The 27,242-nt window shown below is 30.1% G+C and overlaps 2 protein-coding genes across 13 annotated transcripts in view; one reads left to right on the top strand and one right to left on the bottom strand.

Moving 5' to 3' along the window:
* LOC142329083 (uncharacterized) overlaps positions 1-24,933 on the bottom strand; it is a 43,609-nt gene extending 18,676 nt beyond the window's left edge. For 2 of the 7 annotated variants that reach the window (XM_075373414.1, XM_075373420.1), the window contains exons 1-9: positions 24,690-24,931; positions 20,006-20,245; positions 17,386-17,539; positions 14,991-15,062; positions 14,451-14,516; positions 13,349-13,417; positions 11,316-11,367; positions 8,985-9,105; positions 6,676-6,765 (exon numbers count right to left, since the gene is read on the bottom strand). In XM_075373414.1, coding sequence (XP_075229529.1) covers positions 6,676-6,765; positions 8,985-9,105; positions 11,316-11,367; positions 13,349-13,417; positions 14,451-14,516; positions 14,991-15,062; positions 17,386-17,539; positions 20,006-20,031 — 650 coding nt within the window. In that variant the 5' untranslated portion in view covers positions 20,032-20,245; positions 24,690-24,931. Of the gene's footprint in view, positions 1-6,675; positions 6,766-8,984; positions 9,106-11,315; positions 11,368-13,348; positions 13,418-14,450; positions 14,517-14,990; positions 15,063-17,098; positions 17,191-17,385; positions 17,540-20,005; positions 20,246-24,689 lie in introns of those variants that run through there. The other 5 variants (XM_075373415.1, XM_075373416.1, XM_075373419.1 and 2 more) reach the window with 5 other exon arrangements.
* Positions 24,934-25,152: 219 nt separating this feature from the next.
* LOC142329457 (small integral membrane protein 29-like) overlaps positions 25,153-27,242 on the top strand; it is a 35,841-nt gene continuing 33,751 nt past the window's right edge. For all 6 annotated transcript variants that reach the window (XM_075374107.1, XM_075374106.1, XM_075374108.1 and 3 more), the window contains exons 1-2: positions 25,153-25,344; positions 25,895-26,109. In XM_075374107.1, coding sequence (XP_075230222.1) covers positions 25,909-26,109 — 201 coding nt within the window. In that variant the 5' untranslated portion in view covers positions 25,153-25,344; positions 25,895-25,908. The remainder of the gene's footprint in view (positions 25,345-25,894; positions 26,110-27,242) is intronic.

Below are 27,242 nucleotides of genomic sequence, written 5' to 3'. Positions count from 1 at the left end.
ATGTACATTTTGCTCTTATGTTAAGCATTCCTTATTATGTATAACAGATTCTACTATAAAACAGTTGTTAGTAGGAAGGAAGTAGTATGTAGTGTAAGTTTAGGAATATATTACAAATGTGAATAGGAAATTTTACAACCATGTAATTAAAAAAATCAAAGATTTTAAATCAAAAATTGCAATTTAAGCAAAAAGATGAATAACTTACATATTAGTGATTACTATACTGTTAAGCTGCAGATCAATGTGTGTATTTCAAATTGTTCAATTTTAAAGTGTTTTCAAAATAACTCCTCGATTTCAAGTATTATTTAAACAGCATTATATTTAAAGTATTACTTATATGAGTAAGTAATACTTATTCTTCATTCTAAAAGGGTAAATACTGAATTTTTTTGGTGTTTAATATACTCGATATGTGCACCATATGCTTGATAGTTGCCCCGCATACATCAGATAGTGCAGGGACTCTTCCCGCATAATTACCAGCATGTCAGATATAACGGATGTTATTGCTGCAACAATCCTCTTCCATAGATTGATGTCACAGATTTTTTCCGATTAAGCAATGTTTTTCACATGCCCCCACAAAAAGAAATCTTACAGGGATCATGTCTGGGCTCCTTGGTGACCATGCAATTGGCCCTCCCTTTTTAATCCACCTGTTTTGAAACTGTACATTTAATACAACATGGCCACAGTTGTTGTAATGCATGTGAAGCGCTGTCTAACTGATAGAAAATTAATTTTTTTCTTCTTCAAAATCATCAATCTGTGGAAAGACAAGTTTGAGCATATTATAGAAAATATCCCCATTAATTGTGCTTTCTGAAAAAATGAATGGGCCTACAACATGGTCATTCATCAATCTGCACCAAACACTGACTTTGGGAGAGTCACGTTGATGTTCAACAATTTCACTTGTAGCTCTGATTCCTAAATCCTGCAATTGTGTCAATTTACTGACCCAAAATATGGAATGTCACCTCATCTGAAAACATGAATTTTTCAGGTGGTCCTCATTTTCATCCATGTTGTTAAGCATTAAAGCTACAAACTCCAATCTTTTCACTTTGCCATTGGGTTAGATTTCATGTATTGTATCTTATATGCACATAGTCTAAACCTCTTACAAAACACTTTTTACTGTAGATTTAGGTATTCCAAACTTTAAACTGTGTCTTGCCAATGATTTTTTCAGGCTATGTGTACAAGATGCTTGGATCCATTCCATATTCTGTTCAGATATAGTCTGCCTGGTGACTTCCTCTTTATGACACTGCCTGTTTCCTTAAACTGATTAAACCATTGGAGTATTGTTTTATTCGCAGGTGCAGCACTGCCATAATCACATTAATAACTAAACTGTGGTAACCAATCTTGTTTCAATAAACCAAATTATGCACTGAGCTTTCTGCTGTGGTGTCTTCATAATTTGAGTGTTAGATTGCTAACTGGATGCATAGTGCTGCCAAGTGCAACAAATATTTGCAATGAAAAACTTAATAATACAACAAACATAAATTTGAAAACCAGATGCTTTTAACTCATTCTATTATTTTATTATGATTTTCTGGAACCAAGGAGTTCTTTTATAAACACCCTGTATATAAAGTTTGATCTGTTGTATACTGGTAAGACCTTTAAATTTATGTCTTAAATTTGATATTCACCCTCGTATTTATTGGCTATTAAATGTGTTACACAGTTTAATTAAAAGTATGACATACTTTGAAACAAGAAAGACTATTTTTAACCAAAATCAGTGCAAAACAACTCCAGAAACATTTATATTATTGGTTAAATATAATTTATATTAATATATATTAATATTGGTTAAAAATATTTTAGTTCTACAATAGAAAATGTATTATTTTTATTGGTTTTAAGTTTAACTTCATAAATCTCTGCAAAAACACAAGAAAACTACAATACCTACACAGATTTATTATTACACACTGATGTAAATATAAATAACCAGAATGATGGAAAAGAAATGTAATAATGTTAGTAACTCATTTGCTATAATTGACCGATTTGTCATCCATCACAAACTAGACATTGTGTAATGATGAATCACCATCCAGCTAGTTCTTTACTGTGTCAATCAAGTTTATTTAAAATTCAACAAAAGCATATTTTGTGTGAAAATACAGGGCCAGTAAAAAACAACCAATACATTTCAAAATGGTTTTTATTTTACAATAATTAGTACTATATATAATCTGAAAAAGCAAATTTGGGAGATCTGACTTTAAAATTGAATGCTGCAAATATCCTCCTTCGAGAGGACAATGCACAAAGCTATCAAAAAATAAATATATCAGCTGTGATATTGTTAATTTTATGGCAAGTATTCTCTTTCAGATCACAAATCATTAATTGCATGACATATGGTGAAAAGACTCTACCTTTGAGATATCATAAAAATGTCATTGACTATGAAATATGGGGGGACTGAACTAGTCATTGCTGTAACAGAAGACAGACAATCTGGATACATATAGTAAACAAGCTCTATCGAGCAATGTGGCTCACAGTACCATCTTGTTGGAACCACAGATGTTGATAGTTCTCCATTTCTTCAAATTGATTTTGTAAATTCCCCAACTTTTCACAGTAATAATCGGCTGTAACAGTTACTGTTCATCCATACCTTTAAAGAAATATGATTTAGGTGAAATTGCATAAAATACTGTCTGTGATCCTGGGAAAGTAGAGTGGTTTTTTATAGCTTTGTTTTGAGTTGTTTATAGTCTAATATTTTGTTTATTCATGTCCCTATTATAAAAATGAGCTTCTTCATTGAAAATTCTTTTTAAAATATGTAGAATCACATTTTTCAATTCAAAATACTTTCTGCAAAAATTAAATTCTTGTGTAACTGCTCTCTTACATGGAAACAGTTTCACTTGCTTAAATACTAGTTTCTAGTGTTCTCATAACTTACGGGGCCAAGTTAGGTTTTTATCTGAGCATCTAGGAATCTGATGGGCTGATTCCTACACACAAGTGATATCTTAAGAAATTCTTACACTTCTAGTCTTCTTGGAGGTTTGTCATCCAGAACAGAAGAATGAAAGTTGTTCAACCATAAAAAATTGAGTTATGACTTAGTTCACTATGGCTATGATTAAAATGCACTCTAAATTGCCTGTGTGATGTGGTAATTGATTTATTTTTTATGAAATACTTGACACAAGCAACACAATGATTCATTTCATACTCGTATCAGTTCATACTGGTGACTGACGAATGCAGCTACAAATAACTCAATATTTGAGTTTTAGTCCTCACTGCTTTATAAATCAGTATGACTAAAACCTTACTATTATTACATCAGAAAGAAATGTTCAGTTCTTTTTGTCTGATTCTGAATTTGTGTTTTTCTTAAGAGTACTGATTGTTGTTTTCATTTATTTTCTAACACTGACAATAACCTTAGTGTTGGTTTAATCATAACATTAATTCTTTGTATGATGCGATACTAAATAACTGAATATTATGAAGTTATAAGTGAAACTTATAAAATTAAATTATTTTCAGATTACTAATATTAAAAGGACGATTTTTGGTTGATGCTTTATTTCATGTTATTTTTTAATAAATCAATGCATGAACATATTATTTTATTAAAATCCATTGTTATAATTGTAGAATAATTTCAAATATCATAGTGAAATTCACACACATCTGTTAAAAGCGATAAATAGAAGTACTGTTTGAAGAAACCCTGCATCTTCAAATAATACACTCAGTGTAATAAGGCAAAATTAAATAAATGTCAGTAATTAAACACACAATGCACAATGTATTTCAGAATTTTCACCCTACATGCTACGTATACTAGTACACAAAGTTGTATTATACTGTGTTGTAGTTACAACAGAGTTTGAATTGTGATGCAGCAGACTTTTGCTGCAAAATCCTTTAACAAAAATAATGAAATTTTATGACTGCTCAACATGAATTTTAGACAATTCATTATCAGAATCATCCTCCTGTTTTATCAGTCCATGTTCTAAAGACTTAGTTCAAAATTTTGAAGCTACTGGATATACATATTAAAATGAAAGGTGAAGTATATAAAATGTTTATATAACCAAGAATGTGGTGGTAGTCAAAGATAGATTTAACAAATTTTTCATAAAGATTCAATCAAAAAATTCAAGTTGCACTATATGAACCAGATTATGAAAACCAAGCTCATTTTCCACATCCTTTACAGTTGATTAGTAAAAATAATTAGTGGTAAACAATTTTTGATGAAAATGAAGCTAAATCTCTTTTAAAATGTTTTGTTATTGAACAAAACTTCTAAAAGTGGTCCAATACACTACATAATCTTCTATCAAAGCACTAAGAAGTCTTTTGGAATTATTGGACCTTAACTCTGGTAAGTTTGAAGAAAATAGAGAAAGGGCTATGGCTATAAAAGGGCTTGCCGAGCAAATTTTATATTCACATGTTAAGACAACTTTGTAGACAACATGCTCATCATCAAAAACAAAACTTTTTCCTTATGAAAACAAAACATTTGTTTTCATAAGGAGACATTGTTTTCAAATAAGGAGACATTTCAAGCAAGGAAACATTTTTTCTATATGATGGAAATATCAGCCCCACCACACATTTCTAAGGTGGTTTGCAGAATTTTTTCCTAACAAGTTACCTCCTATTATGAGAACATCAAGTGGCCTGCCAGATAAACTGATCTTTCAAGCAGGAGTACGTACGTACCTTTCTCCAGGAGTATTTAAAAATTCAAGAATTCAATGCTTCAGTACCACACACAATACAAAAATTAAACATTGAATCCAACAAGAAGTCAACTAAATTTCTATGAAAATGCTGTACAAAGGGATGGGAACCAAAACAAGATTGCCAAATCTACTGAATCGCTCCAATCATTAAAGTTTATAAGTACAATATAAATAACACAAAGATCAATGATTTTGAAAATATAATTAAAACATTATTTTTTTCTTTTAGAACAAAATTAATTTTATATAATACAAAATATAAGTGAGCTCAATCTCATTATTTCAATTTTAAATATTATATATTTTCAATAATAAATATTCAAAACAAATCATTATTTCTGGGATGTGGCCCTCCACTCCATTCCACTTTGTCCTTCACATCGCAAATGTTATAGTTCGACTACTATTTTTCTGATCGCTCACTTAAATTATCTTAGTTTTTGTTTAATTTGTAGATTTTTTTTTTACATTACAATTCTGTCAGCTCTTTTAAGGGTTTTGTGTTTTTTATTTCTCTGATTTAGTTTATTCTTGATCTTTTCACTTTACCCAAAACAAAACTTTCTTTTAATCTCTATTTAACCTTAATCAAGAAGAAATTTCCATGCACAGTTTCGTTATTGGGTTCAAGTTTGTTTTTTACACTTAAAAAACCTTTTGCTATTTTCTTTAAAGGTAACTTCAACGGATTTTTTTTTACTTGATTTCTTAACAGTTTCATTTTTTTGACCAGATCTCTGAACATTTTACTTACAGAGAAAAATATAAGACGTATTCCTATCTTTAATTTCAATACAAATAATATCTAAAACACCTTGCCAAACTGCTACGTTACTGATTACACATTGGTGAAGAAAATGTTTACGTTTGTTTGTATGTTAATTTTTTAATTTGATCCTTACACATTAAGTGAGCTAATATTAAACAGAATATGAATATCTACTCTACTATCTACTCTGAAGGATATGATCATGCTATGAATATGATATATTTCTGGCAGGATTACCATATATCCTGCCATGATAGGTTATACCTATTTTAAAACAGATTGCTCTTTGTTATAAAACAAACAGTGTTCCCTTTTAAAAGGATTGGCTTAAAACAGCAGCCTTCCAATTTTGATTTAATTTAGTAAAACTGAATAAGTCTATCCATGAATTGCAGTACAATGTCTCTGACTGCTCCAATCTTACTACCTCTCTCAAATTTTGTATTATTGAAATTCTCTTCTGCCTACAGATCATGCAGGACAGGACAAACCATTAATGAACAACAGATCTGCGAAGACAGTCAACATGACCTCTTGTTGAAGTGACTTTATTGACTGGTTTTCAGTTGAAGTTGAAGTTTTCAGTTGAAGTTTAAAGTTCATACTTTTACCTGTGTGATGACCATGCTTTGTTTCTATTACATAACTGTTTGCCCAAGACTCATTCCTGCTATGATATTTTAAAAAAGTTTTTCTTTGTAATCATTCCAATGATCTAAAAACTTCCAACAGCAACTATGTATTATTTATTTCTTGGTAGCAGAGTGACACAAATTTTGCCAAAATGTCATACAAATTCAGCTTGGTCAAAATTAAAGTTTAACAAATTCCTATTTCATGTGAAATTTCACAGACAGTGGCCAATAGTATTCCCTGATAACAGAATACCATTTTTTAATATGATCATTGTCAGTCTTTATGACTATATAAACAGTGAAACTTTGTAGTTGTTGATTGTTATTCTACCTTGTTTGAAACAAACTAATGTGTAGGTACTTCCCATAATTTTATCACTTCCTAGAACTTTCAATAAACAAATACACAATTGTTAAGAATACAAATAAAATTATTAAAAAGTTCACATAATAATTTAAAAAATAAAGCAAATACAAAAAAAAGCAATCTACAAATATAAACACTTACATTCTGTTAATACTTTCTTCTTCATCTATTTCATTCTCACGATGTCTAAATGAAGATATTTTATTCCAAACATCATCATTATTACTTTTCCTAAACAAATTTAAAATAATAGTAAATTTGAAAAAATAATAAAAAAACTGTTAAGCATTATTATTATTATTATAAAAAATACTGAATTAATAACAACCAAGATTATAAATAGGAATTCATTAAAACTTTCTCATCAAACTTTAAAAATTTAGTGAATCTATATGGTTTAAAATCAAGACAATTCTGGTCGAGGTGGTTCAGAACCACCACAGTTATCAGTTTTTAGGATAAAATTGACGTCGATTTTCTACCCCGTAACCATTAACAGTGAGTACTACTGCAAAGTTCTTCAAGATGTGCATAATGCTCTCAAGAAAAATCGGCCTGGTGTGATCATGAAAAGCAATCTGTTTCTGCAGGATAATGCATGATTGCACACAACCCACTGCACAACGTGCATGCGACAAGATCTTGGCTGGAAGTTATCGCCATATCCCTCCCCTGTACATTTTGGACCTTGCTCCCAGCGATTTCCATCTGTTTGGGTCCTTGAAATTGTTCCTGGGAGGCCAGCATTTCAACATCAACAGTGAGGTGAAGTAGTCAAGCCTATCTTGGTTTCAACTTAACAACAAATCTTTCTACTCTGCAGGTATCGAGGTATTGGTAAAACACTGGGATAAATGTAGCAGGGGATTACATCGAGAAATAAAAGTATTTTTTTACTATCGTAAGTTTGTTCTATATTCATTAAAAATTAATAGTCCCAAATTGACCTGAACACCCCTCGTAATAGTAATGTGTGATTCACGTGAAAAGTTCACCTATGTCATCAAGTCATGGCCAAGTTCCATTCATAATACAAACATCTGGAATAATTTAGAAATTTTAGTAGTAACGAATATTACACTGGAAGCGGTTCTTCTTGGTGGGGGTGAAGGGTTTGAAACAAAATAATGAAACTACTTAGAAATCCAAATAAATCAGAAAAAATGGCCTATAATAAAATTCACACTAAAGATAGAATAATCAAACAATGTTTTGAAAAATTAAAGCAATGATTCCCAATTTTGCAACAGAATATAATATTGGCAGTTGATAAAATGCCACAATACATAACATTTTTTTATTTTCCATAATATGGTGAAATGAACATGAATAAATTGCTAATCATAATTTTGGGAAGTCATTGCAAACTGGAATCAGAATTTTTAACTCTTCTTGTTCTAGAGACTTCATTTTATTCCTATCTCCTGATGTAAATAATACATATTATTTAATAAAAAAGGTTCTATAATATTTTGCTTTATATTAGCTGCCTCACTCTTTTTTATGGTTGTTATATATAGTGATGTGTCAGAAAATATCAAGCAATTTGACTAAATTGTTGTTACTCAGAAAAAAAACAAAATGTTGTTTCACTTCACTACAAATTCTTTTTTCTGCCCAATAGTAATACTGCAGAGCAAACACACTGAGTTGACAGCTCACTGTAACAAACGTTAAGTAATGAAAAAGATAAAGTGAATAAACAGTTTGCCATTTACTGAGAACAGTTGATTTGCCCAATAAACTGTTGTTTCATCAACATTAAATGTGTTGTAAGCTACTGCTAAGATCGAACAGTTTCAAAAACCAAATAAATCTTATTTGTGAGAATACTGTATATTAAAGTGCACAATAAGAGGATCATAAAACTGTCAATTGAAACTTTCTGCAGCCTGTAGCCAATGCATTGAGAAAAACATTAAAACGAAATTGTTATTTTTAAATGAAAAAAAAAACAAGACTTAAGCAATATAATGGAAAAATGAGTCATGAACATTAACATATTTAATTATTCAACCTGTTTTTTTCCAACAGTTACTTTTTTTTAACGAACAGTTAATTTTTGTCTGACAGAAACACCCACATCTACTGAACATATAAAGCTCCTAAGGTACAAGAAGCAACAGTCAGAGTCGCTATCTCTGAGGATAACTGTGTTCATATACAACAGTCAATGTGGTGAACAGAATGAAAGTGCCACTTACAAGTTGAACATCTACATTACAGTAGGCTGAATTCCATTGCCCAGGTTAAAAGGCAACAGGAAACTACCTCACTTTGCTTCATAAGCCTGGCATGAGGTGCTTGTCATCTTGAGTCTTGCATCTCATCATGTTGCCTACTTTTTTGTTACCGCAATTTCTTCTTCATTAAAATACACATAAATGTGCTTTTATGTCATAATTCAATAAAAACAAAACAACATAATTATTTTTTTATCTAATAATTACCTGTGGTACCTTTTATTGTCATCAATGTCCTTACAAGTACTGTCACGCCTTCCATTTGCTAGTCGTATCATTTTCTGTAGATCTTCATTTAATCTTGCTTTTAATGTTGGAGGCATTAAACCTAAAAAGTTATTAAAATAAATTTTATGAGATGGATACATTTTTCAATAAATATATTAGTTCAAAAACAATATATAATAGTTCACAAGATGATAAAGACATATTTATGTATAAATACTGCATTGTACTAAATACATACAACTTTACATGACTGAGGTTTAAAAAGCTATGAAAATTCATTCTTGGAATCACAAATGAAACCAAATTTTTACATTTCATAAAAGAATTTAACTTAAGATTATTCCATATTTTCAAAATAACAACACAACTGCCATATTACAGATTGCTTTATAATTAATTTTAATAATTAAAAATATGTTTTCAAATATCTGAGATGTGCTTCCAGATGATTTTTTTGGAGCTATTATGGAGCTACAAAACTGTAACTGAAGGGCAATTTATTAGAAGTAAACTCTAAGTGTCTCAGACAGACTATAAATAATAGTTTATCTTCTAATGCTCATTTTCTTTATATTTATAACAAAATTAATAAAAAGATTCTTCATACTATCTGGCTTAAATCATCAATCCAAAGTATTAATATTATAATAGTACTAGTCAACTAAATCTTTAGTAGAAAAAAAAACAAAATCAAGAATTTAAAATAAAAAAAAAAAACAGAACGGCCTACATATTAAAACATCACCATCATTATCATATAGTTATCCGACCTAAAACAGATCCCTTAAGCCATGTCTCATCTACATTTTTCTCTATTCCCAGCTAAACATTTAAGATGCTGATAGCTCTCTTTCATTTTAGATTGTCTACAATTTTTACTCTTTAAAAGTCTCATTTTTGCATCTTATATAGATCATTCTATATTTTAATTAATCATTCTTTTCTTCCAATAAGTTCCAGGAAATTAGCTTTCTTATTCTGAATTGAGCTGGTTGAATCTCTATTATAACTATCCTCATTATGTCATCATTTTTCACTTCCACTGTATATTTAATCTTCTCCAATCTCTCTGTGCCCACAATTGGCCTCCAGCAGCCTTTCTTTTTCTCTTTTCCTTATTGTGCATATTTCAACTATCCTGATGTACACTACAAACATCACACAGCGTTTATTTAACAATAATTCCATCTTACTACATAATAATTGTTTCTTTCTGTTAAATGCGTTTTTAGTCACTATTATTTTTGTTTTTATTTTCTTATAATTTTTCCAATCTTTTGTAAACATGATACCAAAATATCTGTACTGTTTTAATTGTTCAGTTCCTTCTTTGTGCAGGCATTCATTGGTTTACTGTCTACTATCCTCTTTGTTTTTTGGTTTCCTAACATTCATTTTCAAACTATAATCTCTCCTAAAAATAAGCAATGTCATCTGCGTAACTTATATAATTTGTTCCCCTTTCTAATACTCTGATTCCTTCTTCTTCCATAGTTTTTTTGACAATTCTTATATTCAATTTCATATTACACAAGGTCAGAAAAAGGTAGCACCCTTTTGCTTTATTCCTCTTCCTATCAAATTTCCTCAGTTTCCGCATCTCTTAGTTTCACAGCCATTTTCTAATTACAGTATAATTTTTAATCAATATTCTACCTCTCCTATCTATTCTTTAGCTTCTTAATATTTCCATTAGTTTAGTTCTTATTAGCCCAAATGCATCGCTTGTCCCTCTTCCCTTAATGAATCCATATTACTCTTCTGTAACCATTTACTTCAATTTTTTTATTCAGTATATGCAGAATAGTCTTTTTCTCAGAAAACACAGAAGAATCTTTGCTGAGTGTAAAATTAAATTAATATAATCTTGACAATCTATTGCATCAAACTAGCAGTTCATCTGTTCCTACAGTTTGATCTTCATATCATTTATGACCCATAAACATAAATTAGGTGCCCTCAATGATTACATAATAAAAAATAGAATTTTTAAATTTCATCCAATAAAAATAATACTCTTTCAAAAATTAAAGAACTCCTTTCAACCTAAACCTTAACATGTCTTTCACCTAAAATTTTCACCATTGCTATTTTTTTTTAATCCATTAGTAAAAGAAAACAGTCATTACAAAACACGTCTCTTTTTCCTTTAAATAATAAAAATCTCTAACTTTATTTAAAATATTAACTTTAAAATCTTTAAATCTTTTATTTATTTAAAATTTATTTATTTAATCTTTTATTTATTTAAAATCTTTAACTTTATTTAATTTATTTAAAAAATTTGTAATAAGTAAAAAGGAGTCTCACCTTTATTAAAATTTTTTGTAATTATTCCTCTCTGAAAAATACCTTCTCGCCTCTGAAATCACATTAGAGCATATTTAAAGCAATTAGAAAAAAAAACACAATGTTCACGAATTAAAAAGAAATTACATTGAAAATAAAGATAAGAAAATGCCAATTTCATATAAAAATAACTCAATACATAAACTACAATTTGAATGAAAAATATCTCATTTAATAAATCATTTTTTCATCATCATTATCACTATCCTTGAACAAAATAACAGAGATAAAAATACCTATATAAAAAAACAAAATATGTTGTTCTGTTGAAATATTGAGTAATAATGTGATGAAATATTACATATTAATATTTAAAATTTCGTTTAAACTGTAAAATAACCATGAAGCACAATAGTTCCTTAGCCAGTTTGTGTATTTAGTCCTTCTCTAAGGTTACGAGGGACAATAAGAAAATAAGCTGCACCCCCTCTATGAAGCAAACACATATTTATAATACAATTTTTTTTTTTTTTATTGAACAAAAAACTATACATATTTTTATATATTTTTCGACATAATCACGAAGTTTTTCTAAACACTTTTCATACCTTATGACAAGTTTTTCAGTTCCACTCTTATAAAAATTTCATCCAATTTTCCTTCAACCATTTAAGGACCACTTCCTTCAGTTCATCATTAGCGAAACACTCCCCTCCCAGGTCTGGCTTGAAAGGACCAAAGAGGTGGTAGTCGCAGAGTGCTAGGTCAGGGCTGTAAGGCGAATGGGACCACACTTCCCACTTGAATTTTTGCAGTAACTCCTTTGTCACATGAGCTGAATGAGGAGTAGCACTGTTGCGAAGACAAATAACCCCATTACTCAATCTTCTGGGACTTTGATCTTTTAATGGCTCTATGCAATTTTTTTAAAGTCTTACAGTAAGATTTAGCATTGATTGTTGCTCCTTGGGGCATAAATTCACTGTAAACAACTGCCTCAGAATTGAAAAAGACTGTCAGCATAACCTTTTGAACATGTGGGAATCTTTTCACATTTTTTTGGCTGCGGCGAATTTTTATGTCTGTTCATGTGATGCTCATTTAATCTCAAGAGTATAATGAAACACTCAGTTCTCATCCCCTGTAATGATTTGTTTCAAAAACTGTGAACTAGTCGTGGAATAACAATGAAGAAAAAAAGAGCAGACACAAAACACTAATGTTTGTAGTTGTCGGTCAACAGATGTGACACACATTGATGTGTGCACAATGTGCACACATCTTACAGTAACCAAATTGATTGTGAATAATCGCAACAAACTACCAGAACTGATGTTAAGTTCACTTGCAATTTCTCTAATTTTTATATGCCAGTCACTCAAGATCATTTCATTCACGTGTTGCACGTTAATTGTTGAGTTTACAGTTAAAGGACGCCCAGAACACAGTACATCACTCACACTTGTTTTTCCGTTTCTGAACATTTGGCACCATTTTGTGATCATGGGACGTGACATTCCATTCTCACCATATATCTTAACAATTGGCAATGAATTTCACAATTGTAATTTTTTGCCCACAAAAATCGGACTGCTGAATGCACTTAAAATCTGGACGAAGCCCCCTTACAGGACACAACATATTGAAAATGACAGACGTTACACACATACTGCATGTCGTGTAGAACTGCTGCTGGGGGAGCATGAAGACAACCCAACCAGTGCTGCCACTAGAAGACATTAATATAACTCTTTCAGTTCAAGAACAAGGTAAGGGTGTTTTTGATCCACCTCTTTTATAACTACAGTTCCTTTTACATAACATAAAAATTTGAATACATAAATCTAATATATCATTTTAATACATAAATTTATCACTCTGACCTTGTAATAATTTTAAAGGGTTTTCTTGTAAAAGAATATTTATAATTATTAATGAGCTATTAATATTGTTTAAACTATTCATACACATAATAATTATAGTATTATAAGTAATAATTATAGTGTTAATAATTTTTTTTCATGTAGGAATAGAAAAATCATAAAATTACTTACACCCAAGGCAAATTTGCCTCCAATTCCTTTCTTTTCTTTGAAAGACATGGCTTGTTTCTTGTTTCCATCCTGTGTAAATAAAACCAAACATAAATAAGAATAAACTAATAAAACACAAGCCAAAACTACCAACCAACCATAAAACTATTATCTCAACATTATTTGTGTTTAGTGCAGAAAGATTATTAAGAAATATTTTTTTTTAAATGCCTATTCTTGAGTATTGTGAGACAATCTGGACAAAAACATTTTGTTAAAGAAATTAAATATATTTAATAAAGCATACCTTAAGTGCCTAAGTCACAAATGTTTCGACTGTTACAGAAAGAATACAAATATCATTTCAATACCTGAATTCCAACAAAAAAGGAGAAAAGGAAGGAATGTAAATTTAACAAAGCTTTATATAATATTCATTCACATCCAGCATTTTTATTAGCAAGTGATTTGAAGTCCTAAAATTCACTGAAGGGAATAAACATTTAATGCTTTCCAACTGTAATTTTAGAAAACATTCAGTTTATCTTCATTGATAATTAAATCACTGTGAGCTTAGAGTTCCTTCCAAACAATAAAAAAGAAGAGTATATTCTATACCACAACTTGCTACAACAAATGAATAAACATGAAGCATTGTATCTTCTGAAAAATAGAATCACTCCAACAAATCCCACAAAATAACATCACTGTGAGACTTCTCAATGCATCACCATACATCATTAAACCTGAAGTCTCTCCTACACAAATAAAAGGTTCATACTACATAAGCATAAAAGAACAAACTAAGTTTACTCAATAATATACTAAGTAAATTCAGAAAGACTACTATTATTTCTTATTTGGTACAGATTCTACTCTTAAATTCAAGGCTGTTGTATCTTAGCTGATATATATGCTGTCTTGTGTAAGTTCAAGGTCTGACTCCTGGTTTTTTTTTAACTATTTTGCTTTCTGCAGTTTTTATTCATCTCATAGTTTATTAGATGCCATTAAATTAATGTTCAAATTATTCAAAACTTTTAAGATACATTACCTCATACTAAAATAATATAATGAATATATCATAGGAAATTCATGAAGTACTTTTGGTGTATAAAATTACCTTGTTTCTTCTAATCTTTCTTTCATTAGCATCTCTATTGAAATTTTCATCATCATCAACGGCTTCCTTGAACAAAATAACAGAAAAAAACCTATATAAAAAAACAAAAAAAAAATGTTGTTCTACAGAAACACTATCAGTAGTAACATAATGAAATATTACACGGTTAATAATATTTAAAATTTCACTTAAACTGAAAAATAACCATAACGCACAATAGTAGTGCCTTAGCCAGTTATTGTATTTCATCCTTCTCTAAGGTTATTATAACTATAGTTCCTTTTACATAACATAAAAATTTTAATACATAAAAAAATATTTACATAACATATAATATTTCTCTGAAATGCATGCGCCCATACATACACACACACACACATACTTCTCCCTCCTCCTCCTCCTCATCATCCCCCAGGGCCTGAATGGTCGGTCGACCATTCAGGCGCACATAACCTCTACTAGAGTATATCTCTATTATAACTGTTCATTAAACTTAATATAAAAATCAACTGGAACAAAATACTAAAATGTACAACTCACATTACTGGTTGATGCTTTTCCATACTTTTTGATATCATTCATGAATCGTTCTATTTTAAATGTCTCTTCATCCTAAAATAAAATTTATATAAAAATAAATCCAAATTTAATTGACGTCAAAAATAATTCAATAAAAATGCAAATAGCTTGAAACATTGGGGTTAGTTTTTATAACAGAATGTAGGATCCTAACCCTTGTATTTTTAAAAATAGTAAAAATTTTTATAATAGGGAAAGATGCAGAAATTTGACTCTTAACATTTGAACTAACTGTATAGATTCTCAAAACTAAAAGAGATACTACTTACATTGCACCATTTTTTCGATTTTGAAATGTAATTCTTTTAAATTCATTATAGCATGTAAGTAACAATGAGGTCAAAAAAAAGAGAGAGAAAGTCAATAAAATTAGTTGGCTGACCAGAGTTTCAGCTGTTAAACTAACAGCTGCAAAGAAACATAATACATCCCCATTGTTATTTTATTCAGAGTTCATTAAACCAACAACAAATACATAGTATTTATTTTCAGAAAAAAAAACTGTGTTTCTTTGTTGTGCTATTATCCTACAATGCAGCTTTGACTTGTTCCCATATCAATTCTATTGCATTAAAATTGCAATGATATGGAGGAAGACACAACATGACATTTTCTGATTTTTCAATTTCATCTTCTTGATAATGAATATATTTTTGTCTAACTGAGTTTGCTATTTTTAAAAGTTCTACTTTTAAAAATAAATCTTCAGTGTACACAATTTTAACCATACGACAACTTCCAAATCTCAGGTCGATGGATTTGGAATTTTTTCAATTTTCCAGCAACGGTATAGTGCATTATCCATTACAATGATAGATCCTGCAGCAGCAATTTTGACAATTTTATTAAACCTTTCTTTCTTTTTCCTGTCTAGCCTCCGGTAACTACCGTTCAGATAATACTTCAGAGGATGAATGAGGATGATATATATGAGTGTAAATGAAGTGTAGTCTTGTACATTCTCAGTTCGACCATTTCTGAGATGTGTGGTTAATTGAAACCCAACCACCAAAGAACACCGGTATCCACGATCTAGTATTCAAATCCGTGTAAAAATAACTGGCTGGCTTTACTAGGACTTGAACGCTGGAATTCTCGACTTCCAAATCAGCTGATTTGGGAAGACGCGTTCACCACTAGACCATCCCGGTGGGTCAATTTTATTAAACCACTGCATATTCATTTCATCGTGGAATTCTTGGTAAGATAAGGAATATGCAATTTTAAGAACGCCCATCTTATATTTAAATCTGGTACCAAGACCGGAGATTATAATGACGATATGAATTCTGTTAATTACAAGCAGTGGATAAAGTAACAATCAATTCCAAACTCTGAACAATTCTTCCCTCTAACTACCCATCGCCATAGATAACTTTGTACCACAACGTGGACCTGAACCACGCTCCAAATTCAAATGCGCGAAATTCAGACATGATCGATTGGTTTATACAAAATGAACATGTTATTTACATGTTAATTTTGTAATGTAAAACTTGTATTACATTATTTAAAATCAATTCAGTTTTATCCAAGAAAGATCACAATGTTTTGAGATTGCCTCCTTATTTTCCAGAAACAAATCTGATTGAAAAGATTTGACCAATTTTAAAAGGGTATGTCGCAAAAAAATGTTAATTTTAAATTACATGATGCTATTACATTAATTGAGTAAAGAGCAAATTCAATTATGAATGCCGAATGTAAATCAAGGTGCGACAATGTCAAGAAAATAGAAACATCTTATTTGAATACAGAAACTTTGATTGATAAGGCCATTAAAAGTTTCGTTATTAACATAAATGGCGTTAGCAATGATTGTGATTTAATTAGCGATAATGAGATATCATTAATTAAAACATTATGATTTGATTTGGTAAGTAGCAGTTTAAATCAATGTTCGTATGTAATACTGCACTTTCCAAACCACTTCTCCTGGTTTGTTTTTCCTTCTTTCTAAATCAGTGATCTCCCATTCAAAACTTATTGTGGTTTGCAACACACTCTATAATTAAGCAAAAGTACAATACCTTTTTCTTTCTTTTTCCTGTTTAGCCTCCAATAATTACCTTTCAGATAATACTTCAGAGGATGATATGTATGGATGTAAATGAAGTATAGTCTTGTACAGTCTTAGTTAGATCATTACTGAGATGTACGGTTAATTAAGACCCAACCATCAAAGAACACCGGTATCCACAATCTAGTATTCAAATCAGTGTAAAAAGAATTGACTTTACTAGGATTTAAACGCTGGAACTCTCAACTTCCAAATCAGATGATTTGGGAAGACACGTTTACCACTAGAACAACCTGGTGGTTAAGCAAAAATATAATAATAATAAAAAATTAATACCTTACTATTAACTACATCATTAATTTCAGTGTTAATTTTCAATGATAGTGGTTTAGTCTGTTTAAGTTTCTTCTTAACTTTTAATTTTTGATAATGTCTATTAAATTGGTGTTCCATTTCTATCACATGATTATTAAAATGATATATTCTGCAACTGTAAAGAAAAAATATATTTATAAAATACACAACTGACAAAAGTTAATTCAATTAAAAAAAAACAAAGATTAATGAATGATTTCAAAATCTGAATGATGGAATATATTCAAAATTTTCAGATGAATAACCCCAAAATGCAAAATCTTGTATAATTATTACTCTTTTTATTCTAAAAATAAGAAAATTTTCCCAAGCAAGTATTTAAATAATTTCAGAAAATTACTCTTTTTTAATAAGCTACCAAATGATGACATCACAATTTTACAAAAAGGGAAATCACAATTTTCAAAAGAAAATTACAGTAGTATCAAGAGTAACTGAATTTCTGATGTTAGTTCTTCAAGGAGTCTGTACATATATATTATATGTATGTACAGCTTATTTGTTAATTGGTGGTGGATAGAAATTGGATGCGCTGTAACATCGCAAAAATAATTTGTGGTGTAAGTAAACAACTTGTTAGTTGAAATCAGAACTCTGAGTATAAACTGTTATGTACTTTTCTGAAAACATTCTATAAGTTTTTTATAACCACTAACTAGATTTAATACTTACAAAATCCACCTCTGTTCGCAGCATTTATTTGTTAATAAGTTTATTAATATATTAATATCGTTAAAGCAAAGTTATTTTTTAGTTAACTTTATTTGAATTAACTATTTAACTTATTTTAAAACTTGAAATGGTGTTAGACAAAATTTCCAAGTATTTTATTGTAAAATTACATGAAACCGATTTCAGTTTAGACAGTTCCATGGACGACAGTGATGATGAAGAGGAGAAAATATTGAGTGGAGTTTAAAGAATAGTGTTAATTTGGAAAGACATATATGTTGTGAGTTAGAGATAATGTGTTAATTTAGTGAGTCTAGTAAAAATTATTTATGGAACCAATTTGTAAATGGTGTAATATTATAATGTGATTACTTTTGAAATTATGGTAAGTGGTTGATTTTTTGATAAGTTAATCTTTTACATTAGTAAAAGATCATCATGATTATATTATTATTATTTTACATCATGATTATATTTTTTAATGCATTTTTTTAATTATTTTGCTGACAAATTAGATTCATCAAATGAATTAAGATTTATGAGGTGATTTATAGTATGTTTTGTTTAATATGTTTGATTTGCATATAGTGTCATTAATTATGTACGTTGAACACGTGGTAAGATTCTTAGAAATAAAAATAATCATGAATTAAAGTCACAATCCATAATCATATAACTAAATATAAAACTAAACTATGCATAGTTAAGACAAAATCAAAGTCAAGCCTTGTTTTACTGAAATAGATTTATTATTAGCTACTGAAGTATAGTATATTGGGAACAGAAGGAACTTTGGCGAAGGCGAAATTATGGAGCAGAGTGTTCTTAACTACGATTGTAGATGAAGGTTCACTATCTATATTCCTGTCTGCAGACTGAAACTCTATGTTACTGGATTGAGACAACTAAGAGTTCGCACAGCTGCCACCATTCACCAAACAAACCATACATAATGCTATGTTATCTCATGCTAGAATGAAATTCCACACTAGTTATTCCTTTAGATAGATTTTAATTTTACCTTATACGTACCTGTAAAAGCACAATGATGAACATAAAAGATAAATTAATTAAGAAATAGTAGTACAAATTCTAAATCAGCATCATAAATTTACAGTTAATTTCTCAAACATGGTACCATTGATATGTTAAATAAATAAATAAACAATTAATACAATCCAACTTACCTCTAGAAAGATCTGGAGAACGTATCAACGTGCTGGTAAGGTGGATTATATTAATTGTTAATTTATTTAAATTTACAGTTTTTCTAAAGCATTCATGGCCAACCTTTTTCAATACGGCGGCACCTTTTGAACGTTAAATCTCAAGAATACCACTTTCATAACAAGTTCTTTCCATCCTCTACTTTCCTTTATCTTTCAGCTTATGCATTTCACATACTTCTTACGGGATAATTTTCCTAACAGACTTACTTTTTAAACATTTAATCATTGTGCTTATTTAATGAATATTTCTAAGCAGAAATGTTTTACCTATTTACAGCAAGGAAGATATAACTAGGATATCTCAGAAATAACCTCAAGGTTGTTTATGTTCCTCTTCATAAAAATACTTTTCATTAATCACTAAAAAAAAAAAAATTTAAGCTACCAAAATTTTTTAAAATAGTATTTGAGAAAACAATTTAAAAGATAATTATTACCATAAAGCACAATGTGAGGAAATAAATATAATAAAATATAATACATCATTCTTCAATTCATTCCATCTGAATATGTAATTTTTTTTAACCACATTTCTGCATAAAAAAAAAATGTTTTACCTATTATGTAAAATAATATATAGTATTTTCGTTCTTAATTTTTTACATATAATTTCTTAAAACATATTTATTTTATTACTCCAATGATAATAAACAAAGTAAAAAAGAAATAATACTAATTACATGTATTTCCCTCCTCTATGAATCATGAGACCTTGCCGTTGGTGAGGGGGCTTGAGTGCTCAGGGATACAGAGTAGCTGGACCGAAGGTGCAACCATATCGGAGAGGTATCTGTTGAGAGCCAGACTAAGGAATGATTCCTGAAAGAGGGCAGCAGCTCTTTCAGTAGTTGTTAGGGGCGTGAGTCAGGACGACTTAAACGGCCGTATCAACATCACTCAGTCCTCTGAGTACTGCGCACCTGAAAGCAATGGAAAACTACAGCTGTTTTTTTTCCAAGAAAATGTGGCTCTCTGCATTTTCACATAGAAATAATGGAGGCGCCTTCCTTGGTAAAATATTCCGGAGGTAAAATAGTCCCCCGTTCGGATCTCCGGGTGGGGACTACTAAGGAAGGGGTCACCAGAAAATTAAAAAATAACATTCTACGAGTCGGAGCGTGGAATGTTAGAAGCTTGAAAAAGGTTGGTAGGCTAGAAAATTTAAAAAGGGAAATGGGTAGGACAAATGTGGATATAGTAGGAATTAGTGAGGTTCGGTGGGAAGAGGAAGGCGACTTTTGGTCAGGTGATTTTAGAGTAATTAACTCAGCGTCAAATAATGGGCAGGCAGGAGTAGGTTTCGTGATGAACAAGAAGATAGGGAGGAGAGTGGAGTATTTCAAAACGCATAGCGATAGAATCATTGTAATAAGGATAAAATCAAAACCTAAACCGACAACGATTGTTAACGTCTATATGCCTACAAGCGCCCATGATGATGATGAGGTAGAGTGTGTATACGAAGAGATTGATGAAGCAATTAAACACGTAAAAGGAGATGAAAATTTAATAATAGTTGGAGATTGGAATGCAAGCATTGGAAAAGGCAAGGAAGGAAATATAGTGGGTAAATACGGGCTGGGCAAAAGGAATGAAAGAGGGGACCGACTTATAGAATTTTGCACGAAGTATAATTTAGTAATTGCCAACACCCAATTTAAAAATCATAATAGAAGAATATACACTTGGAAAAAGCCAGGCGATACTGGAAGGTATCAGATAGATTATATCATGGTTAAGCAAAGATTTAGAAATCAACTCGTTGACTGCAAAACTTACCCTGGAGCAGACATTGATAGCGACCATAATTTGGTGATAATGAAATGTAGATTGGGGTTTAAAAACCTGAAGAAAAGGTGTCAGATGAATCGGTGGAATTTAGAGAAGCTTGAGGAAGAGGAGGTAAAGAAGATTTTTGAGGAGGACATCGCCAGAGGTCTGAGTAAAAAAGATAAGGTAGAAAATGTAGAAGAAGAATGGGAGAATGTTAAAAAGGAAATTCTTAAATCAGCAGAAGCAAACTTAGGCGGAATAAAGAGAACCGGAAGAAAACCTTGGGTTTCAGACGATATATTGCAGCTGATGGATGAACGTAGAAAATATAAGAATGCTAGTGATGAAGAAAGTAAAAGGAACTATCGGAAATTAAGAAATGCTATAAACAGGAAGTGCAAACTGGTGAAAGAAGAGTGGATTAAAGAAAAGTGTTCAGAAGTGGAAAGAGAAATGAACATTGGTAAAATAGACGGAGCATACAGGAAAGTTAAGGAAAATTTTGGGGTACATAAATTAAAATCTAATAATGTGTTAAACAAAGATGGTACACCAATATATAATACGAAAGGTAAAGTCGATAGATGGGTGGAATATATTGAAGAGTTATACGGAGGAAATGAATTAGAAAATGGTGTTATAGAGGAAGAAGAGGAAGTTGAGGAGAATGAAATGGGACAAACAATACTGAGATCTGAATTTAAGAGAGCATTAAAAGATTTAAATGGCAGAAAGGCTCCTGGAATAGACGGAATACCTGTAGAATTACTGCGCAGTGCAGGTGAGGAAGCGATTGATAGATTACACAAACTGGTGTGTAATATTTATGAAAATGGGGAATTTCCATCAGACTTCAAAAAAAGTGTTATAGTTATGATACCAAAGAAAGCAGGGGCAGATAAATGTGAAGAATACAGAACAATTAGTTTAACTAGTCATGCATCAAAAATCTTAACTAGAATTTTATACAGAAGAATTGAGAGGAGAGTGGAAGAAGTGTTAAGAGAAGACCAATTTGGTTTCAGGAAAAGTATAGGGACAAGGGAAGCAATTTTAGGCCTCAGATTAATAGTAGAAGGAAGATTAAAGAAAAACAAACCAACATACTTGGCGTTTATAGACCTAGAAAAGGCATTCGATAACGTAGACTGGAATAAAATGTTCAGCATTTTAAAAAAATTAGGGTTCAAATACAGACATAGAAGAACAATTGCTAACATGTACAGGAACCAAACAGCAACAATAACAATTGAAGAACATAAGAAAGAAGCCCTAATAAGAAAGGGAGTCCGACAAGGATGTTCCCTATCTCCGTTACTTTTTAATCTTTACATGGAACTAGCAGTTAATGATGTTAAAGAACAATTTCGATTCGGAGTAACAGTACAAGGTGAAAAGATAAAGATGCTACGATTTGCTGATGATATAGTAATGATATAGTAAGAAAGAAGCCGTAATAAGAGAGCGAGTCCGACAAGGATGTTCCCTATCCCCGTTACTTTTTAGTTAATGATGTTAAAGAATAATTTAGATTCGGAGTAACAGTACAAGGTGAAAAGATAAAGATGCTACGATTTGCTGATGATATAGTAATTCTAGCCGAGAGTAAAAAGGATTTAGAAGAAACAATGAATGGCATAGATGAAGTCCTACGCAAGAACTATCGCATGAAAATAAATAAATACAAAACAAAAGTAATGAAATGTATTAGAAATAACAAAGATGGACAAATGAATGTGAAAATAGGAGGAGAAAAGATTATGGAGGTAGAAGAATTTTGTTATTTGGGAAGTAGAATTATTAAAGATGGACGAAGCAGGAGCGATATAAAATGCCGAATAGCACAAGTGAAACGAGCCTTCAGTCAAATATAATTTGTTAACATCAAAAATTAATTTAAATGTCAGAAAAAAATGTTTGAAAGTATATGTTTGGAGTGTCGCTTTATATGGAAGTGAAGCTTGGACAATCGGAGTACCTGAGAAGAAAAGATTAGAAATCTTTTCTAATGCTTTTGTCTAAATCTTTAATCTTTTTAAAGCTTTTGAAATGTGGTGCTATAGGAGAATGTTAAAAATCAGATGGGTGGATAAAGTGACAAATGAAGAGGTATTGCGGCAAATAGATGAAGAAAGAAGCATTTGGAAAAATATAGTTAAAAGAAGAGACAGACTTATAGGCCACAGACTAAGGCATCCTGGAATAGTTGCTCTAATATTGGAAGGACTGGTAGAAGGAAAAAATTGTGTAGGCAGGCCACATTTGGAATATATAAAACAAATTGTTAGGGATGTAGGATGTATGGGGTATACTGAAATGAAACGACTAGCACTAGATAGGTAATCTTGGAGAGCTGCATCAAACCAGTCAAATGACTGAAGACAAAAAAAAAAAATATTGTTACAATGTATCTGTTATCAATCTGTATTTATCCTGCAGTTTTGTAAGAATCTCAGATAAGACATGATCGTTAAAAATTAATCTAGATCTGAGATTGGAATCTATGTAAACTAAAATGGCATGTTCTGAAAATAAAGTGAAGTCAGAAGATTACAAACAGACATTTTGAAGAATATTAAAGAGAAATATATCTAAAAAGGGCCTCAGCTGATGAAATGTTTATAGGTACATCACATCACGAGCAATGGAAACAGATCATTGGGCAAGGACATGTATTGAATGGTTGCCAAGGGATGGTATTAAAAGAGGTTGACCATCAATTAGATAAAGTACAAAATTGGAGAAAGGATGGGAGATGTGTTGCGTACAGTAGTCTGAGACAGGAAATCGTGGAAAAATATTTTGGCAAAGTTATGAATGTGTAAGAATAATTTGTTTTTTTTTTTTTTTTGTTTGACCAGTTTTAATTTATTAGAACTGGTCAACAAAAAATCAACAAAAAAAACAACAAAAAATCATTTATTTTGATTTTATTTATTGCATAAGCTACCAATCACATTAACTCCAAGGGAAAGGAGTTTGCTCTAAAAAAATAAATCAGAGAATCTCCTTTCTAATATAGATACATTTATTAAATATCTAAAGGAGACTTTTGTAAAAAGTTTCTTCAACTTAAAAATAATAATGGAAGTAATTTTAACACCATGACTTCTATGTTAGGGTAAAAATAGTTTTATAGAAATTTTATTTTCTACAAGTTAACTGGGCTACATTTACCAACATTTTTTTTTCAAATATATATCTCATTAATGAACTCATTAACATAAATGGTCTTCCAATTGCATTATTCCTAAGGTCTGGAAAGTTACAAATAATAACGAGGTTCTACAATATACACCTTTGATAATGCATTAACTTTGATAATGATCTGTTCCTACAATTTATAAGACAATATCCATATTTATACACTGATGATCCCAAAACATAACAAATTTCAGTTTTAAAAATTCCTATTAATGAGAAATTTTTTAAAATGTACAATGGTTTGTAGTTAGTGTCACAAGACTTCATTGAGGTGAAAACAACAATGAACACTCTCAACACGAAATGTAAAAACAAATTCACTCTTTCCGAAGTAAACATTTAGTAATAATGTACATACAACAAATTAATGTCAAATTAAAAACTTACAACAAATAACACCCTGCAATTACATTCTTCTATTCCCTTCAAAATATCGGAAAAGCAACAGTTAAAACACATGAGATTTGCGTTTTAATTCCTAATAACATAAACAAGACTCGTTTTAAATAAGTCAGAAAAATGCAACAGACAACTTTACAATAAAAAGTAAAAAAAAAAAATCACTTCATCCAAGTTAATTTTTAAAACTTTCCCTAAGAAACAAAATATAATTTTTAACACTTTCCCTAAGAAACAAAATATAACGTAACCGCCCCCAAATACACACAGCCACCGAAATTCGAATTATGCATATAGTCAGACAGGTACATTTGTTTTTGGTGATCAATTATAATAGAAATAATAATTTATTGGAAAATTTTGATTGCAAAAGTTAAGAATGAAAGTGTAACTATTCATGTTCAATGAGCAATTTGTTTTTTTATGTTGGTAGTTCCATAACAATTACAAGTTGTAACAAAGTCGTCTGTTGGTTGTTTTGTTTTGAAATTAATTATTCACTATCTTATATGGTTTTAATCTGATGGGCTGTATGTTAAATGCAATTCTTTCTATGGTTGAGTCTGTAAAGATTCATCTTTAATATTGTTATTTTATCCGTACAATTTTTGTTTGTTTTTTATGATTGTAAAATATTGAAATGGTAGGTTATATTCATACCATATTATTTTTAATTACTGTTATTTGAATCTTATTTGTGACTAATATCAATATTTACGTAACTGTAGTGATTGATATTTAATTTTCCTTATACGCCGAGTTATATTGTCATCTCTCTTTAAGAAGATAACTACATAACATGTAAAGTTCCCTGTTGTTTGATCTTAGTTTATACCCATAATATAGTCTAAACTGCTAATTATTCTTATCTGAGGTTACAATTTTTTTTTATTAACTGATTTCTATTTAAATATTTATAGTTTTAGTCATAATTTTTTTGTCATCATCATTCGTTCTTTTTTCTGTTTATAGAATTAATTTGCTAATGATTTCAAAAATATATCTCATTTATTACAGAAATGAGAAATAATAATAATAATAAACGCCACTAATTATAACAAATAAGATATAGTTCTTATAATTATAAGATCTATAAGAATAATTAATGGCATTACTTATAACAGTTGTTGAATTGCTTTAAATCTGTTAGAATATAATTAGTGTTACTAGAAATTAATTTGTTTTTATTTTAGAGTTTCATGAAAGAATGAGTTTGAGTTCACTAGCTCCTTCACAAGATGGATTTAATTCAACAGGAGTGACTGATAATGTAGGTAATACAACATTACTTCCTACTACCACAAATCTACCTGATCACCATGAAAATGTTGATGCAAAAAATCATTCAGTTGTATTTATATTAGTGCCTCTTTTCACAATTGGAATTATTGCAGTGCTTACAGCAATGGTGTGTAATTTTTAATGATTTAATATACATGAAGTAATATTTAATTTTAATTTATTAACCAAAAAGTAATTATTTATTACTAATAACTAACATTAAACAATTTTCCTTTGTAATTTTATACAAAGTCTTATCTTTTTGAGACATCATAAACAAACTTGCCTTTTGACATGTCTTAAGATGTCTTAGACAAACAAACATGTGTAAGATGTCTTTTTGAGACATCTTTTTTGAAAATCTTAGTACTAGCAGAATCATTGTTTCTACTTTTCTAAACATAATTTATTCAAATTTGAATAATTGATATTTTATCAGTATCTTGTGATATTTTCATTTTAAAATTGTTACTTTGAGGTGTTAAAGAAGTAATAAAAAGGCTCCTTTTTCATTTTGTAATAACTTATATCTGGTCTTGATAGCTTTTAAAATGGCACTTTAATGTCTTTAAATTCACTATTTTGGCTCTCCCTTGGATAGGAATCACTTTTTTGGTGTGAAATATGTTCCAACTGTTTTATGGAGCATACATAATTTCATAATTAAACAATGGGAGATGGATAGAGGATTATGATGGAAAAACGAATCTGACTTAGTCGTTTCACTATGAAGCAAGTTTACATATAGTAATAGTTGCAATCTGAAACATAACTGAAGCTGACAATTAGGAAAAATGTTTGAGTTAATTTGTTTAGTTTCTAATACATGAAAATATGAATTTTGAATTATTCTATCTTAGATATATGTAATAGAAAATAGTTTGACCATAATGAAGCCATAGCGATAAATTTTAGCTATAAATTTTATTGGACTAATGGAAAGTTACACACCTCTGTTAAAAGTTTATATGGGTTCTGATTAATGAAATAAAGAAAACTTAATAAATGAGAAAGGCCCAAAAAGTAATGAGGACAACTGTAGTTAAAAAAACTGTATTCTGAATCTATATTTGCATGTTCCTTTTCAAAATAAGCTCCCTAAGTGCAGTACACTGTTAACAGTGCTTGATCCACTTTTCAAACATGAAACCCATGTCATATTTCAAAAGCACTTTGAATTTCATCTTCATGACCACTAGACATTTTTTCCATCGCCACTAATTTGTCACAAAATACCCTTTTTATTTTTTCTTGTTTAGC

This window comes from Lycorma delicatula, chromosome 8 (genome assembly GCF_047948215.1).
Source record: "Lycorma delicatula isolate Av1 chromosome 8, ASM4794821v1, whole genome shotgun sequence".
Taxonomy (NCBI): domain Eukaryota; kingdom Metazoa; phylum Arthropoda; class Insecta; order Hemiptera; family Fulgoridae; genus Lycorma; species Lycorma delicatula.
The sequence above is the reverse complement of the archived record's forward strand: the minus strand, read 5'-3'. Positions and strand labels throughout refer to the sequence as shown.